The 17,760-nt window shown below is 35.2% G+C and overlaps 3 protein-coding genes across 4 annotated transcripts in view; 1 reads left to right on the top strand and 2 right to left on the bottom strand.

Moving 5' to 3' along the window:
* Window positions 1-855: 855 nt before the first annotated feature.
* Window positions 856-2,859, bottom strand: LOC147807801 (uncharacterized). The gene has a single exon (XM_087166818.1). The coding sequence runs from the start codon at window positions 2,857-2,859 to the stop codon at window positions 856-858; it is 2,004 nt and encodes a 667-aa protein (XP_087022944.1).
* A 1,690-nt stretch (window positions 2,860-4,549) lies between these two features.
* Window positions 4,550-9,754, bottom strand: LOC147807800 (uncharacterized). The gene has a single exon (XM_087166817.1). It carries the CDS (start codon window positions 9,752-9,754, stop codon window positions 4,550-4,552), a length of 5,205 nt encoding a protein of 1,734 aa, XP_087022943.1.
* Window positions 9,755-10,386: 632 nt separating this feature from the next.
* LOC107445667 (beta-scruin) overlaps window positions 10,387-17,760 on the top strand; it is a 42,935-nt gene continuing 35,561 nt past the window's right edge. The window contains exons 1-3 of one of the 2 annotated variants that reach the window (XM_043051685.3): window positions 10,387-10,846; window positions 11,515-11,827; window positions 16,444-16,569. In XM_043051685.3, the coding sequence (XP_042907619.2) occupies window positions 11,552-11,827; window positions 16,444-16,569 (402 nt within the window). In that variant the 5' untranslated portion in view covers window positions 10,387-10,846; window positions 11,515-11,551. The remainder of the gene's footprint in view (window positions 10,847-11,514; window positions 11,828-16,443; window positions 16,570-17,760) is intronic. The other variant, XM_043051684.3, reaches the window with a different exon arrangement.

The raw sequence follows: 17,760 nt of genomic DNA, 5'->3' as shown, positions 1-17,760 counted from the left end.
CCAATAGCTCATTGTGCAGCTCTAGTGTGACGTAAATGAACTACAACAACAACGCAGGTATCAGAATATCAACGCACAAGCTGGTACTCTGGCCGATTCTTAATTTTGTATTATAAAATTAAGTTTTTTGAAATGATGTAAAAATTTGTATACCTAACAATTCAAAACAATTTTTGACAAATTAAATGAAAAAAATAATAATATATATTTAATAAAAAACATTTTTCGCTTAGAATTATATTTGCATAAATGAAATTTATTACCAAATTTTTTTTGACTAGCTTAGCTAATTTCGAAATATGCAAAAGTTATTATTAATATTAAGGTGTTCAAACGTTGGACCGCTCTCTTGACAGACTGGATTGTCTGGAGAAAGTAAAAATGTGGCTTCCGTAGCCAAGGATACTCCCTGATACAAGAGTTGACAATTTGGAGCAGGTGATCTGATTGAGCACCAGAGTGTTATGACTCGAGATTCTTTTGCTTCTAATTACTTTATTTTACAATACAACACTCAGAATAATAGGACTATTTACAATATATTATTTACATGTATTTGTTGGATGCATAAACTTACATCATAAAGATGAAAATCGTATCGAATTTTCTTAAACGCAACGTATCGTAAATTCTTTAACGTAATATTATAAACGTAAAAAGAACATAAAAATATAATTGCCAGATTATCAAACTCTAATACAAAATTAACTAGAAGAAAACATGACGGAAATGTTAAACTTGAAGTGAGTGGCAACATACTCCCACCTTTGTATTGCTCTGAAGCAATACAAAAAACCTAATGCTGTAACGTTTCAAGAAATTAAAAATTACGAATAGTTCATAAGTTCTTTCGTGTCACGGTACTATTCGACGTCTATATCGAATTGTTCTTGCGTCCTCTAGTTGGATCTTATTTTTTGTTACTACGGGATCTGTAATGCCTAAAACGTCTAAATCACATACTTTTGGCAACTCCATATTTTGCAAACTTAATGCAACTAAGTTAACCTTTTTCTTTTTTCTTCCTAGACCTAAGATTGTCCAACCTAGTAAGGTTTCTATGGCTGAAACTCCCGATCTTAACACTTCTATTTTTCCAGTCAGAATTCTTCCAAGTACATCAGCTCCTAGAAGAACTCTTATAGGGGGCGTATCTTTTCCAACATCTGTTAATTTTATTCCTCGAGAAGCTAGATCAGCAAGTAAAGTTCTATCCTGTATCCTTGGTAGCTCTGAGCAAATCTTTGCCTGGTCCAGAAGAGATATTGAAGTCGTATATTTGCGATTTAAACTTTCAACAGTTACCATATATCTCTTATGCTCTGAAGCAGGAGAAGTTCCTCCGCCAAACAGTCCTTGAGAAAACACTTCGCTTCCAGAGGGAGATAATTTCAGTTCTTCAGCCAAACTCTTTTCAATATAGGAACGCTGTGATCCATCATCCATTATTGCTCGAGCGCAGACTTCCTTGTCTCTGTTTCGTAGTCTGATCGTAATTGTTTTGAGATATATTTCACGTTCAGAAGGAAGATTCGTAAACAATATTTCTGTTGATTTCTGTTCGTCACCTGCTATTTTGTGCTTAGATGAAGAATTAATTCCTTTAGGTAGATCTGGGCAAAGTATTGTGTAATGCCTCCGTTTACAAATTAAGCATCTTACATTACTGTGACATCTTTTTGCCATGTGACCAGACTTGAGGCAAACAAGACAGCACCTCTTTTGTATAATTCGTGATTTTCTGTCCTCATAACTCATTTCTGCTATTTTCTGACAATCTTGACTTGGATGTGAATAGTCACAGAAAATACAATTGTTATTTTCTACTGAGGTGTTTGCGATCAGTGTAGTAGCAGTAGGTTCATCTCTTTGGATCGATTTGTGGTAATCTTTTCGTTTCTCGTCACTTCCCTTATCTCTACCAAACCCTTCACGAGCTAAACTGATCATTTCTTCAGATTCGACCTCATGTCTCAAAAAACACATTAGTTTTTCGAGGGATCTCTGACTGGTAACGCCATCAGTATTTTCAGAAATTCTACTCCGTTCCCAGGCTCGCATAACATTTTCAGGTAAGCATGACTCTACAAGAGGCTCCAGAAAATCAGCAAATTTCTCTTTCGTACGTCCCAAACTTTCCAAAGCTCTTAATTTTGTTTCCAGCCTATCGTAGAGGGTAGCTAAATCAGGAGAATTCTTTCCGGCAGTAGCATTTTTCATAACAAGAGAAAGGAGATCTCGAACGTATATTTGTACTAAAAGATCTTCTCGGCCAAACCTTAATTTCAATTGTTTAATGGCTTTCGGATAATTCTCTGCTGTTATTGGGAAACTGGAAACTAATCTTGCTGCCCTGGATTCGGGTACCATAGATTGGTATAAATATTGGAACTTGTCGATCGCAGATAAATCTTCGGATTCATGAATTTTTGAAAATATACTCCAGAATGTGAGATATTCTTTAGGATCACCAGAGAATGTCTTCAATTCAAATTTCGGTAGTTTTAGTTTCACGGCATTATCCTCTAAAGAACTTTTGGCGATGGAACCGGAGTCCTTATTTAAAAAAGTTGCGACTTTTGCGTCTAGTTCAAGATAATTATCTCTGTAATTTTCCGCTGCTTCAAAATCAGTTTCGTATTCAGCAACGGTCTCAGGTTTTTCTAAAAGTACTGAGGATATTTCATTTTGAATTTCATTCAAACGAGAAAATTTATCTTGCAATTGTGACCTTAGTGCGTGCAACTGATTAATATCCTTGGCAACAGTTTCCGCTGCCGCCAAATATTGCGCCAACTTATTCGACGTGATCGTAAAAGTTGTTCTTAATGACTTTCTTTTCACTTTAAGAGCATCCATATTCTTAATGTAAATAATATTTAGTCGGTTTATTAACTAAATTCACTTAATAGGCCTTCAGCTTCTACTTATTCTAAATCTCGAGTTATTTTTCGTTCTTAAACTTAATTCAAATCAAACGTATAAACTGTTGATAAAAGAAGACTTCGCAAAAAGGATATAACAGAAGCAGTCAAATTCAAAATTATTCGTACCTATTTAATCCTTGACAAAGTAATATCTTGTTCGTAATTTTGCCGTCTTCTATTTCACATCGAAATGCAGAGTACAATGTCCTGTCACGGACGCCACTTTGTTATGACTCGAGATTCTTTTGCTTCTAATTACTTTATTTTACAATACAACACTCAGAATAATAGGACTATTTACAATATATTATTTACATGTATTTGTTGGATGCATAAACTTACATCATAAAGATGAAAATCGTATCGAATTTTCTTAAACGCAACGTATCGTAAATTCTTTAACGTAATATTATAAACGTAAAAAGAACATAAAAATATAATTGCCAGATTATCAAACTCTAATACAAAATTAACTAGAAGAAAACATGACGGAAATGTTAAACTTGAAGTGAGTGGCAACAAGAGCGTGTGCTAAAGATGCAATGAAACAGAGAGTTTCTTCAGGATTTTTTGTTTTATCACTCTGAAGTGATAGTGAAAAGTCATGTGGCTAGAGAAATATAGGTCGACAATCAGCAGATTTTGAACCCAGGGGATGGGTTTGTTAAAAATGTGCCTGAAATTGCCAGCAACTCGTCTTCTAGAGATATTAATGGCAGCTTTCTTTTCCAGGACTGTCTCGAGGTTCCAATCCTTACACCATTTCTGAATTTGGTGGTGAGAAAAGTGCATTTTATGTTTTACTTCGTAAATGGTTTCAGTGACTGCAATCAGGTAGATATCATCCCCTAAGATGCAAAATAATATATTGCCAGGGAGAACAAGATGGAGTGTAACCTGTAAATCGTGAAGAGGAATGGGAAAAGAATTGACCCCTGTGGAACGCCTCTGTTCATTAGAAACGGTTGCGGGTTGCGTGGATCGTCTTCCACAATATATATCTTAGGTCGAACGAAGTTTTTAATCAAGTTATATCTTAACTCTTCAGTTTCTTGAATTATTCATTTTATGTAGAAGTTTGCTGGGGATGGCTACGAGTTATACTCTTCAATTTAGTTTGTTTCTATGATGTTCTTTTACATTCCTGGTTCTCGAAAGTTGCCATGGCCTTGTGGGTCAGTGGTTGTTTCGTTTCACGAACGAGGCCTAAATTATCAGCAATGAAGGCGAAATTAATAATTAAATCAACGCAAAGAAACGCTGAGTTCTCAATAAAAACAAAACAACCTTTCTTTATTACTTCTTACATCAGTCATAATACCCAGATTCAGGTTATTATTTTTATAAAACAAATACATAACGATTACGATTAAAACTACTAAATCGATTCTCAACACTCCCACCTTTTGTATTGATTTTAATCAAGACAAAACTTAATAAACATATAAAGTTAACCAAAAAGGGGGAAACGTTAGTGAGAAATATAAACAAACTACTGAGAGAAACAACTGTTTCTGAAGTAAAGTACTTTAACTGAAATCTATAAATTAGTTTAAAATTTACTTTATGACATAAACTCTCTAAAGAAAAGAAGAAAAAAAAAAGAAAAAGTTTCTTTTCAGTCAAAGATCTAGTCTCTTGGGCATCTTTACTTGACGACCACTTCGGGTATTTTTTATTTCAGGAGGCTCTTCAGAGATATCAAAGATACCTTCATTACTTATTTTCGTTTCATTATTTGGGGGAACTGATAAGTCCTCGAAACGTATTTCCAAGGGATAAAGTCGTTGTATTGGCCGAATAATGGTAGTATGAGCCAGTTTTAACCGAGCGACTCTGTGTTTTCCATCTTTGCCTGAGATTAACTCCTCAACTCGTGCTAAGGGCCAGTCAATTCTTTTGGAATTACTAGAACCCACTAGTACAATATCACCCTCCTTTAGTTTGTAGCGTTGTTTTTCCTCAGGATTTTTCACTAAAGCGGCTAAGTATTCTTTTTGGAATCTCTTGCGAAAACTATCGCGTACCTTTTGCAGGTAGCGCAGCCTTTTTCGCAAATGGTTGCCATCAATCAGATCTAGATCGACTGTGTCACAATGTAATGGTGTGGTAACTTCACGCAAGAAATGGGAAGGAGTCAAAGACTTTGGCTCTTCAGGGTCCTCAGATGTATAGGTTAGAGGTCTTTGGTTGATGGTACTCTCGCACTCAGCTAACATAGTAAGCATCTCTTCATAGTTAAGACTTGCTTTGCCAAGGTTTCTCTTTAGAAGATCCTTGAGAACTCTAATAAGACGTTCCCACCATCCACCGTACCACGGAGCACTTGGGGGATTGAAATTCCACTTTATTTGAGATGCTGTAGAATCTGCTTGAATAACTTCCCAGTCTAAGTTTTGAAGCGCTCTTGCCGTGCCAATAAAATTTGTTCCTTGATCCGTATATATTACACTGCATCTCCCTCTACGAGCGATGAATCTTCTTAATGCTTGAATAAAGGTATCGGTTGACAAAGATGTTACTAACTCAAGGTGCACGGCACGGTACACCGCGCAAGTAAATAAAATAATCCAAGCCTTAATACGTCCTCGCAGAAAGACAGGGCCAGCTAAATCTGCCCCGACGACTTGAAACGCAGCAATTCTTTGGATACGATCGACTGGTAATGGCACACTCTCCGTAGTCGAATGTTTCGAGGAATGTCTTTTACAGGGAATACACTTTGAAATAATTTCCCTGATAATCCTCCGTCCTCTGGGGATCCAAAACCTGCTTCTTAAATATCCTAAAAGGGTCTGAACTCCAGCATGTTTTAGTATCTTATGTGTATATTCAATCAAACGCCGAGTTATTTCATGATCAGGAAGAACAATAGGGCATTGAAAGTTCTCATCGTCTTCTCCAAGTATAAGACGGGTCTTGACCCTCAATATACCTTGTTCTTCATAAAATTTCATAGAAGTTTCATACTTCTTCCTATTCACATCCGTCCACTCGTTTTGAATCATCTTTATCAGGCACAATTCAGCAATTTGAAATTCTTCACTGGTAATCGCTCCTTTAATATTTTCTCGAACTTTACTACAGTTGACACAAAAACGGAGCATCCATGCAACCATCCGCACTATCATAGAATATTTCGAAAAATATAGAAATCTGTCACTGACCACTTCCCTTTGAATATTTGCTGCACTCGTTACTATCTTTCGACATTCTTTCAGCGCTTCCTCCGGACAAGACAAATTTGTAACCGGCCATGACTCTTCATCTTGTCGTAGCCACGGAGGACCCTCCCACCATTTCTGGTGGAAAAGATCATACCAATTACAAGAACGTGATGGTAAATCGGCAGGGTTTAACTCTCCTGGTATGTGTCTCCATGCGTTGATATCCGTCAGCTTTCTTATTTCTTTTACTCTATTTCCGATAAATGTATTCCAAGGTTCTTGCTTCCTTATCCACGCTAACACAACCATAGAGTCACTCCAAAAAAATGTCTTAAGAGGCAACTTCAGGGATTCTGTAATAGATTTATGTAACCGAGCAGCGATGACAGCTCCCAATAATTCTGCTCTTGGAATCGTTGGACGGTTCATTAGCATCACTCTAGATTTTGCAGTTACCAAATTTACAAAAACTTCTCCTTGCTCTTTACATCTCAAGAATGCACAACAAGCATAAGCTTTCTCTGATGCATCTGAAAAAATGTGTAAAGTTGCATCATCGACATTACCTCTAAACATTCTTCTTGGAAGAGTGCATTGTTCAATCAGACCAAGATGTTTTGCCCACCTAAGAAACCTCACTTTAAGATCTTCGGGAAGCTCTTCGTCCCAATGTAATTTCATTCTCCAGGCCTCTTGTAGTATCAATTTCGGTACGAGCATTGCAGGACATGAAAATCCTATTGGGTCGTATATGCTGTTTACTACTGAAAGTAACATTCTTTTACTCGGTAAAGGACTCAGGTCAGCAATTGTTTTAGGGAAAATACATGATATTTCATCTGTTTCACAATTCCACTTAAGTCCTAATACTGACTGAATCGGATTTACGGAAGAGCCTGTAGAAAACCAACATCGTAAATCAAAGCATCCAGCGGCCATTATCTCGATTGCTTGAGTTTTTAAAATTTGAAACTGATCTTCCTCATCCACACTGGTAACCAAGTTATCCACGTAAAAGCCGTCTTCTAATTTACTTCTTGTAAAATCCATATCTTTACCTTTAAATTTTTCCTGACCAAGGTGATGTAGTATCGTTGCATTCAGTAGGAAAGGAGAAGTAGTAATTCCAAAAACGACACGGCAGTGTCTGTATTCGACGATAGTTGAACAATCAGAATCCTTATACCACAAGAATCGCAATACATCTCTGTCTACTTGATTTACACTTATCTGCAAAAATGCCTGTTTAATATCGGCAGTAACTCCCTTTGAACCCCATCTGAACCTGTTTAGTAAGGGAGGAATTTGCTGTGTCAAACTTGGTCCAGTACTAAGACAATCATTTAATGAAGCACCACCTTTAGTTTTGCATGAACCGTCAAAGACAGGCCGTATTTTCGTTGTTGCGCTTGATAACTTAATTACTGGTCTGTGTGGTAGGTAGTAGACTGAATTCTTTACTTCCGATAACTTAGTTTCCTCAATAACTCCTTCTTTTTTCCAATTCAAAAAAACTTCGCTATATGATTTTAATGTGTTTTCTTTTACCATATTCTTCGTAACAGAACGGAGTCTAGATACGGCTACTTCACGATTGTTGTATAAGGGAGGATGTCCTACCAACCAAGGAAGTGTAACTTCATAACGATTTTCATTATTAACCTTCAGAGTTTCTTGAAAATGGATCAGTGTGTCTTCTTCTAGCATTCTTTTCTCGTGCACTTCTGTTGGATCTGTTATTCCTAAAACTTCCAAATCCCAAATGTTATGCAACTCAAAGTTATTCAATGCCAACGATACCATATTGAAAACTTCCTTTTTCTTTCCAAGACCCATGATGGTCCAACCAACTGTAGTTTCTATGGCTGTTATCCCTGTTTTGAAAACTTCTACTCTTCCTGTTAAAATACTGCCAAGGACATCTGCTCCAAGTAGGATTCTTATAGGCAACGCATTTCTACCTACATCAGATAGAATTATTCCACGGGAAGATAATTCGGAAATAAGTTTTTCATCTTGAATTCTAGGTAATGCCGTACAAATTTTTGACTGATCAAGGAATGTAACTGGTATAGAACATTTTCCGTCTAAACCTTCTATAGTCAATTTATATTTTTTATGCTTAGCAGCAGGTGTTGTTCCTCCACCAAACAAACCTTGCGAAAGTATTTCGGTACCTGAAGATTGAAGATGTAATTCTTTAACTAAACTAGTTTCGATGTATGAACGGTGTGATCCATCATCTAATAAAGATCGAACACAAACCTCCTTACCATCATTACGAAGTCTTAACATAACAGTCTTAAGATAAATTTCTCTTGGCGACGATTGAGAAGAAAGCAGTGCTGTGGCATTTTCTTCTTCATGCCTTTGTTCCTTGTCAGGGGAATTCATGGATCCTTTGCTAAAATTAGGGCACAATATCACATAATGTCGTTGATTGCACAATAAACACCTTACTTTACTTCTACAATCTCGGAAAAAATGTCCCTTTTTTAAACATAATAAGCAACATTTTGCTTGCTTAACTGCTTTTTTCCTTTCTTCCAAACTCAAATCAGAAGCTTTTCGACAATCTTTGGTATTGTGAGGTTTATGACAAAATATGCAATCAGTTTTTCCGAACGATTTATCAGGAAGTGATGATATTAAAGCAGCGGCTGTTGGATCGTCCTGTTGAAATGGTTTATTTACTTCTCGTTTGTATTTTTGTCTCCCAAAACCATTTTCCGCTAAAACCCTATGTTCTTCACCTTCTACTTCATGAGAGAGAAAGGACATTAACGCTTCCAACAAATTTTCTTTAGTTAGATTTATCATCTCTTCTTCGCCAATTTTGGCATTTAATCTGTATCTATCCCACGCCTTTAAAACTTCAACGGGTAAACATGATTCTACAACCGGGTACAACATTGCTGCGTAATTTTTTGTGGTCACCCCCAATGTTTCCAGCGATCTCAAATTCGAACCTAATTTATCATAAAGTTCAGCAAGCCGTACATTTTGGCGATTTAGCACTAAAGCTAAAAGATCTCTAATGTAAACTTCTATCAATAAATCTGTCCTTCCAAAACGAGACTTTAAGTGTTCTATTACTTTCAAATAATTTTCTTTGGATGGTGGATAGCTGTCAACGATATCTCTTGCTTTCGTATTTGACTTAATAGACGCCAATAGATATTGGAATTTATCTTCTTCTTTTAAATTATTATCATTGTGAATGCGAGAAAACTGTCCCCAAAATGCTACCCAAGTTTTTGGACCAACTTCATATTCTTTCAAAACTATTTTTGGCAGCTTTAAATTTGCGCCAACTATTGACTGTACATCGCATGACTTGGCATCAAAATTTTTCTGAACATAAGAATCGTAAAATACTTTCACTTCAATAAATTTCTCTCTATAAGATTCAGCTAAATCAAATTCTTCGTCAGAAATATTACTTAACAAACTTATTTGAGAATCCAAATCAAACAACCTAGTCGATTTATCAACTATCTTATTATAAATAGTAAATATTTCCTTACTTTCAATATTTTCGGATTCTTCTAACTTAGCAAATTGATTGCAAGCAGTAGTAAAAGCACGGCGTAACTGCGTTCTTGATTTTTTCAAATCTTCTACGTTACTTGCAATGTCATTTTCTTTTTCTTCGGCCATTTTCAGTTTTAAATTCCAGAGTAGGCTTAACACAAATCGTTATATTAACAATGCAATATTTCCAATCTTAATCGCAGAAATTCTTTTTAAATCACGGACGCCATGTTTCGTTTCACGAACGAGGCCTAAATTATCAGCAATGAAGGCGAAATTAATAATTAAATCAACGCAAAGAAACGCTGAGTTCTCAATAAAAACAAAACAACCTTTCTTTATTACTTCTTACATCAGTCATAATACCCAGATTCAGGTTATTATTTTTATAAAACAAATACATAACGATTACGATTAAAACTACTAAATCGATTCTCAACAGTGGTATTTGTTTATACCACGATTAAGCAGTCAAAACTGACTTCGCTTACAGGTACTCAATTAAATTTGATCCGAAAAGTGATTTAGCCTGATAAATAATAGTAGTATTTTTTTAAAGTCTCACTAGAGCTACACAAATGGGGTATTGGCGACTGCGCGGGTAACATCCTTGAGGATGATTCGAAGCAGGCCATCGCCATTTTTATCCAATGGCTTCTTCGCTTTAGTTGCCTGACGACCCGCTCTCGAAGTTGGTCACTTTACGGTAGAACAGTTTAACAAAGATTCTCCTTTGCAGGCTGATTAAAGTGGTCACTCACTCGCTCGCTGTCCGCAGTCTACTTGACAGCAGTGATACTTGATTTCGGTAATTTACTGAGAACCGTGCCTCAAGATCTGTCCATCGTAAGACTTAGCGTGATTATACACTAAGGCAAATAACTGTTACGTTAAAATGCCATCTTGTTTATGCAGAATTGGCTGATTTCAATGATCTTCCTCTTCTAGCGTTGCTGGTACTTAACTGTCATGGTATGCTATAATTTTGTCAAAATAGCAACAAACTGTTCTGATTTTTCTCAGATTCTGAAATCATGTGTTTATCTGAGGAAGATATGCTTTGAGTGAATTGTTTTTAGAAGCAAAAGGTTAACAGAAGCAGGACTTGTTTTCTTATCTCGTTTGATTTAAATAAATTAACGCAAGTAAATGTTTTTGTTTTTTGAATTATTAAATACTTTTTCTATGTCTATGACTAAGTTCAAATAGTTTATTCAAGTAAGTTTTGCATTTTACCCATTTGTTGTTTTGCATTTTATAAAAGTTGTGAGTTATCTCTAATTAATAGTTATGTCTTTTGAATATATTTCTTATAATTAAAATTCTAAATGACTTAAATACCCGACTGAGTTTGCATTAAGATATAATTTCATATGATCACAATACATCGCTTAGATTAATATGTTCTTGGCATGAAAATGACAATTATAATTTTTATGTTGCTGTTTCTTTCAAGAATGTTTATAATCATTTAATAAATATTTAACTTAGATGACAATTATTTTAATGTCAAAGGATTGATTTCAGGGTAACAATGCAGCAAAATTTAGTAGCTCTTAATTTGCATTTAATTTTCCTAAAAACGATATTTTGTTTTATAATAAATTCTAAGCTCAAAAGGCGTCGACTATAAATAGCAATGTGTTGAATCTATATTTAAGTATGATTATATGAATATATATTAAGTATTCACCACATAGTTTAAAATTTTTTTAATGGGACTATTTTTCGTTTCTTCCTTTCTTAATTTAATAATTTTTAAAATCTTTTACTGAAACGCATTTTGTTGTATAAAAAGTTAATTTTTTTATTCTCAAATTTTAAGAGTTGTTTCAGGCGTTCCAATTCTAAAAGGTCTAAATTTTTCTATTTTTGATTTTTTCAAGAATTGTTTTAGGCATTCTTACTTAGGATATCTTTCTAATGTATCGGAAGGACAAAAAACATAAGGATTCCGATGAATTGGCAGCAGATTTTGGCAGCAGGTGGCGGCGTACGGCTGACAAAGACAATGAAAAAACCCCAAAGAAAGGTCAAACTCACCGCGAAGACGATGAAAGGAATGACTACGAAACGTATGCTTACGAATATCAAGATAAAAGCAGTCCTAGAGGGAGAGACAGCAGAACAAGGACATCTCCACAAAAGCATCACTTTCCAGAAAGAGCTCAGCCGTGGCGTACAGGACGAACTTATAATGTAAGTGGCCTTCTGATACTTTATAGTGTATAATAAAACTATTAGTCACAATTATAAGGGGTGATTAAACTTGCCAAAACAAACAACATTCACAATACAATGTGAAGTTGCAAAACAAAGGTTTAGCATATAAAGGAGCTAACTATAGAGAATACAATCGAGACGGATAATAGAGAAAAAGCATCTTTGTCATTGTATACTTTACATCAAATGAATGACCACCAGTTACAATACACCACAACGGAGGGAATGCTCAAATTTTGCAAGATTTATGGCATTGCTCCAACGTTTTCCGCTATGGCGCTAATTTCGATCGGGTAGCACCCTGTTTGGAAATACCTCTTCATAAAATCTTTACCACTTCTACGAAATTGTCGATTGCAGTATAGTGCATTTTATAACCATTGTTGAACAGCCGAAGCATTTTTGGGTTTACGGGTATCAATTTTCAATTCCATAGTCTTGTAAACTAGCCTTCGTGGAGAACTTCTTGATGGAGGTTACAGGGAGGAGAAAAACCTACCCCGGTTTGCCCGACGACTAAAGGATTTGAACTCATTATTCGCCTATCACTGAGGATATTTTACGTTAACACTGTAGTCGCTGTGAGCTGTGAGCAGAATTTGAATTTAGTGTAATATCTCATTGAGAGTTTGAGGGCGCCTCATTGAGAGTTGAGTGCAATATCTCGTGAGCCACCGTGGCTCAGAAGAATGCATTAGTACATATCAACCCTTCTCAGCATTCGAATATTGGATGTTTCGTCCACTCCTCACAGCTTCCTCATAGAGTTTATCTTTTGCATTTCAACTCAATATTTTATCGTGAAAGTAGTTTGTTTTGGAAAGTTCTATCAACTTTTGACTATTGACCAACTTGCATCCTTTATAGAATTTAGTATCATGTTTCTTGCAGTGATCCGAAAGCACTGCTTTGGCAGATTCGTTTTGATACTGTGTCAATTCTTCTTCACAGAAATTATTTCATAAATGAATTATTTAATGACAGAACCGCATTTAAACAATTGTATCAACTTATATGGCCCCCACATTAAAATCCTCATTAGCCAGTCAACGCGATTTGCACGTTCTCATTGGGAATGTGTAAAGGAATCGATAAAAAGCCTCTTAGTTGGTCAAGAGCCTTCGTAATGTCCACCCTTTGTCTATGTGCTAAGAATCTTTATGAAATTTAAAGTAAAAAAATTATGCATACTAAGGATATCAAATTATTATTTGAGGGACTACGAAAGAAAATGTTCTCGAACTCTGATTAATTGAGTTCGAAACGAGCAAGAGGGTGATTAAAATGATCTAAAAGCAATTTATTTGAGGATAAAGCTTAAAGGTTATTCTTAATGAAAAGCGAACATTTTCGAAATTCACTAGGCAAATAAACTGGTTTTTGGTTGTTTTAAACCATCCTTTGTTATAATGAATTCAATCACGATTATTCGACGGAGTTAGAAAACATTATTGTTTTTTTTTTCTTTACTGTTCCCTAATGTGTTTACTTGCTCACAAGGATTCTTAATGTATGTGATAAGGGTGTCCGTTATGGAGCGCCTAATACACTTTAGCTGGTAGTTTATTCGTCACTGTGCTGTAGTTTAGTCGTCACTGTCACTACCAGATATTTAATTTCGACAGGTATTTGATTAGGATCAAATTCCTTATCAATATAGTATTCGATGAATAATCTCTAATTATACGGTGACTTTTTCATTGAAAATATTACTATTTTATAACTAATGGAGATATAGTTTAAATTATTTTATAACTCAAGGTTGTTAGCTTTTACCGATTGGGTACTAGCAATTCAAGAAGAAGCGAAGTGACTATGCCAACCCATGTGATTTATATCACATTTAATTGAATACTTGTTAGTGACGTCACGCGTGTGTGTCGAACTTAATTGGTTTTCTGAATCAACAAACGCCTACGAGGTCGTCATTTGCAGAGGTATCAAATTGTTAATACGAGTTTAAAGTCTAAAAGTTTATGTCCCTCCCCTTTCAATAAATCAAAAATGTCGATTTTCAGAAAACCTCTGTTTTTATTCTGATGGATCGGAACAAGCATATGTGTTCATTTTGGTTCCCAAATCACTACCTGTAATATAATAAATAATTATGTTTAACAAAAATTATTTGCGTATTAGCTAAATAAGAAAATTAGAAAGGAATTGCTATGGAATACCAAAATGCTTTTGTCTGCTCAAATATAAGTTTAATCCAAGAAAAAGAAAAAAAACTTTTTTTTATTTTTATCACCATTGATAAACAGACTTTCCAAATATTGTTCGGTTACTAAAGAAAAAACTACCACTCCTGAACAATTCTACATCGAGAAAGGGTCATTTGCAATTATATTCTCTGTCTAAATTTCTAGGGCACATACGTGCTGCGCTAAGTAAACAATTCATTGTCTTTCTCTAATCTTGATGGAATCGAAGTAAACTTGACGCATGTTCAAATGTGTGAAGGATCATAAGCAACTTTTCCATTTGTTACGCGGCCACAGGTCACTTTTGCTTGAAATTTTCTCGGCATCAATATGGGTTGAGTGTGGGAAATTTGGAGAGTGGAGTGTCAGCTCAGGCGCTGTCCACGTTGTCTGGCCAGGTTCAAAATTTACCCTAAAAATGAGGCTAGGTTCTTGGACATGATTTGGTGATGTGTATCAATTAGGGAGGTGATTAGTTTCGATTTGTAAGTACAAATAGGTTGAGATTGTCCCCTTTTCCGTTATCGATGTTAGAAGATAAAGGCCTGTAGGATGAGAAGACCACTCGGAGGGTGCATGAAGGGGAGGGGCGAAGAGTTGATAGAATACGTGACTTAGAATAAGTTGAGGAAATCTTATCTTTTAATTTGTTTTCATGATTTCTTAATGGGAAATTGCATCACACCGCACGTGCAAATGAAAATCTTCCTAAACTGACAAGCCGCAGAATCTTTGGGGATCATCAGTAAGAAGTTCAATCAATGGCTATTTTATTATCAGTACCTGCATGTCTTAAATTTTTAAGAGCTTCTTTATTCCTCTGTAATTTCGAAAATCGATCTTTTGCTTCGTAGTTGGCGATGATTTGGGAGAAACCTTTTTTTTTTGTTGTTGTGCTGGATACCTCTTTTTCCTTGGGAGGGTCTCGCACATAGAGAAGTTAGCTGAGTACTTCTTGGTTCAAATAGCGTTTTGGTGTATTACTGTCTCTACTGTATTCGTGTTTGAGAGGGCTTTCTGAATTCTAAATTTGACAATTTATCATCTTTGTTCTTGACGGCAATGGAAATATTTCCATCAAAATCATCAATTTCGCACCCTTTCGATTCTGGTTGTCCGTTCCATTAAGTCTTAAATCTGTAGATGGCACTCAAGGGAGATTAAGAATTTCGAACGGCCACCCTATTTCTATCAACTATAACTGGATGCACGATAATGTTTCTTTAAAAAAAAATCTGCTTAGACCACTCATTTGAATTAATTTGTGGCATAAATGACGCGAGAAATTTTTTTCTTCCCTTCCTAAAGTGAAGTAGATGGATGATGGATCGTTTATGTTTGTATAATATTCGCTGAAACTCTATTTTTCTTGTTTTTTACGTTTTTCTATGAAATCGGCTAAGATCCAAACTGGTACACTTTTTTTGTGCTGTCTGATGGACAGAGTGGAGTGGTTTTCGGAAACTGTGTGGAGGCTTTCAATTGTAGTAGTTGTTGGATAAAGAATTCTTTGTTAAAAAGAGTTTTTGAGTAAAATTAATACACATTTGCGTTTCAAGGAAAGGGAAAATTTCCACGATTAGCCTAATGGAAATTGTTCTCCATAGATCATGGTTCGTCCACCCCTGTGGACATTTTATTACGCTTGAACCACATTTTATGTAAAGTGGAAGCAACTAGTCATTACCGTCATAAACAGTATTTTAACCGTGTTTGTTCCAACGCATCATATGAATCATCGAATAACCAAATTAGTATCTTTTCTCAAATATCTTTGCTTAATAGAGCCTAACTTTTTTTTGTTTTTTATTGATTTTAAATTCTTTGAAAGGAAGGAAACACGTTTTAAAAGCGTAACTATAAGCCAAATGAACACATGGATTCAAATAACATTAAAAAAAACCTTTCGTTGACACCTTTTTTCTTCACATGCCACTCATGTCGATTATTGGTCTCATCTAACATTACGAATAAAAATAAATTTTAAAGAACGTGGGAAAAAACTCCTTTTTTGATTAAATAGAACTTAAAGCTGAGAAACACTACTGATATGACATTTGAAAACATTTTAACATTTGAAAAACAGACTTGTCTGCAATCTAATTTAACATAGGGGAAAGCTAAACCTATGAGGAAATTCCATTTTTCAAACGAATCTCCCCAACGCTCTAATTGAAATTTTTTTTTTAAACAAATTATATGATCGGGGGCTAAATTTTGTCTTTCCCCCGCTGTCTTAATTCCAGGAAGCCAGCACAAATGGTTTTGGAGTTAAAAGAGACACGCGCAGACAGACACATGCACGCAAACTGTTCTTTTCTATTGTTGCTAAGATTCTTTTTCTTTACTATTTTAATTACTATATGTAGACGTATACTTTTAAATTAACAGCAAGGTGCATCAGGATCAACTCACAGAGAAATTAATCGTGAACAAGCAATGTTAAATTTAGCAGCAACAAAAATTCAAGCTGCATTTAAAGGACATGTGGCGAGGAAACATTACTGGAGGGAACTGGTAAGCATTTCTTTTAAAGATTTTTTTATTGTTTTCCTATTAACAATTTTGTACTTTAATTACATTACCGTAGTAATTTTAAAGTAGATTCCTTTAATTGGGGAAAAATATATTTTTCGTCTAAATTGAAACTAATGCACACCTCAAACTAATGCAACTAATGTACACCTCATGGAAGGCTTTGAAGCAAATTTATAATAGTTAAAATATGTTTTAGACAGTTTTAACGTAAGAGCTCTTCTATCTGAAAAGTTTACGAGTAATCCCCGAGTTCCAAAATAGTTTCAAAGTGGTGCACGGTAATTATACTAATTCACTACAATTCAGATAATAGAACCAATGAAGCCATACAATTTTGTATAAATCAAAAGCATTCCCGAATAAAGATTTTAGTGGGAGGAAAATCTCACAAGTAAATGGCACCAAGTGTAATGTAAACTTTTAATTTTCTACAATTTTGTACTTGTGATAGGTAACTTTATTGTTTCATTAGTTGGTTTGGTTGCAACGGTAACACTCTAGTGGCGCAGTGGCAGTTTTTTTTCTTTTCTCCTTTTGTTCTATTCCCGCCAGTTCCTTTTATTTATTCCATTTATGCGGACTCACTGCTTCGAGGCTCCTAAATGATCTTTCTGTTTTCGTCAGCTATTGTCTGAATTTTTTGTTCTTCCAAACCGGAATCAACGTTTCGTGTCTCCCTGTTGATGACTAGCTTACGGTAGACTAATTAGAGGAATAAAACTAAAGAAGAATTTAAGTGAATCGTGAAACTAAAGACATCAATTGAAGTAAAAAAATTAATGCATCAAGTTTTCGCGATTTTCGATACCGATTAATTTTTATGCGAGTGGCTTGAATAAGCATATTATTAGAGAATGTACAGAGAGGGCCAGGATAGCCTGGTTGGTAGGACGCTGGAATCATGTTCGAATCGTGCAGGCAGAAGAATTCCCGTGTATTAAAAGGTGACTGGTGCACGTTAAATTTGTCGGGAATTTTTTGTCGCTTACGTTGATTTTTCGAATGCACGGCAGTATAGTAGTTGCATTGATTAAAACTTTATGTAGGCTATTCAGTAATTACCATATGCAATTACAGTGTAGTAATTATCTTGCATATATAATAATTAGTCAATGCCCTATAAAAATTAGCTTTAAATATTTGCTTTTAGAATCTTTTTCCAAAAATGGA

Source organism: Parasteatoda tepidariorum, chromosome 6, assembly GCF_982258835.1.
Source record: "Parasteatoda tepidariorum strain Cologne lab strain chromosome 6, Ptep-v5.0, whole genome shotgun sequence".
Classification (NCBI taxonomy): domain Eukaryota; kingdom Metazoa; phylum Arthropoda; class Arachnida; order Araneae; family Theridiidae; genus Parasteatoda; species Parasteatoda tepidariorum.
The sequence above is the reverse complement of the archived record's forward strand: the minus strand, read 5'-3'. Positions and strand labels throughout refer to the sequence as shown.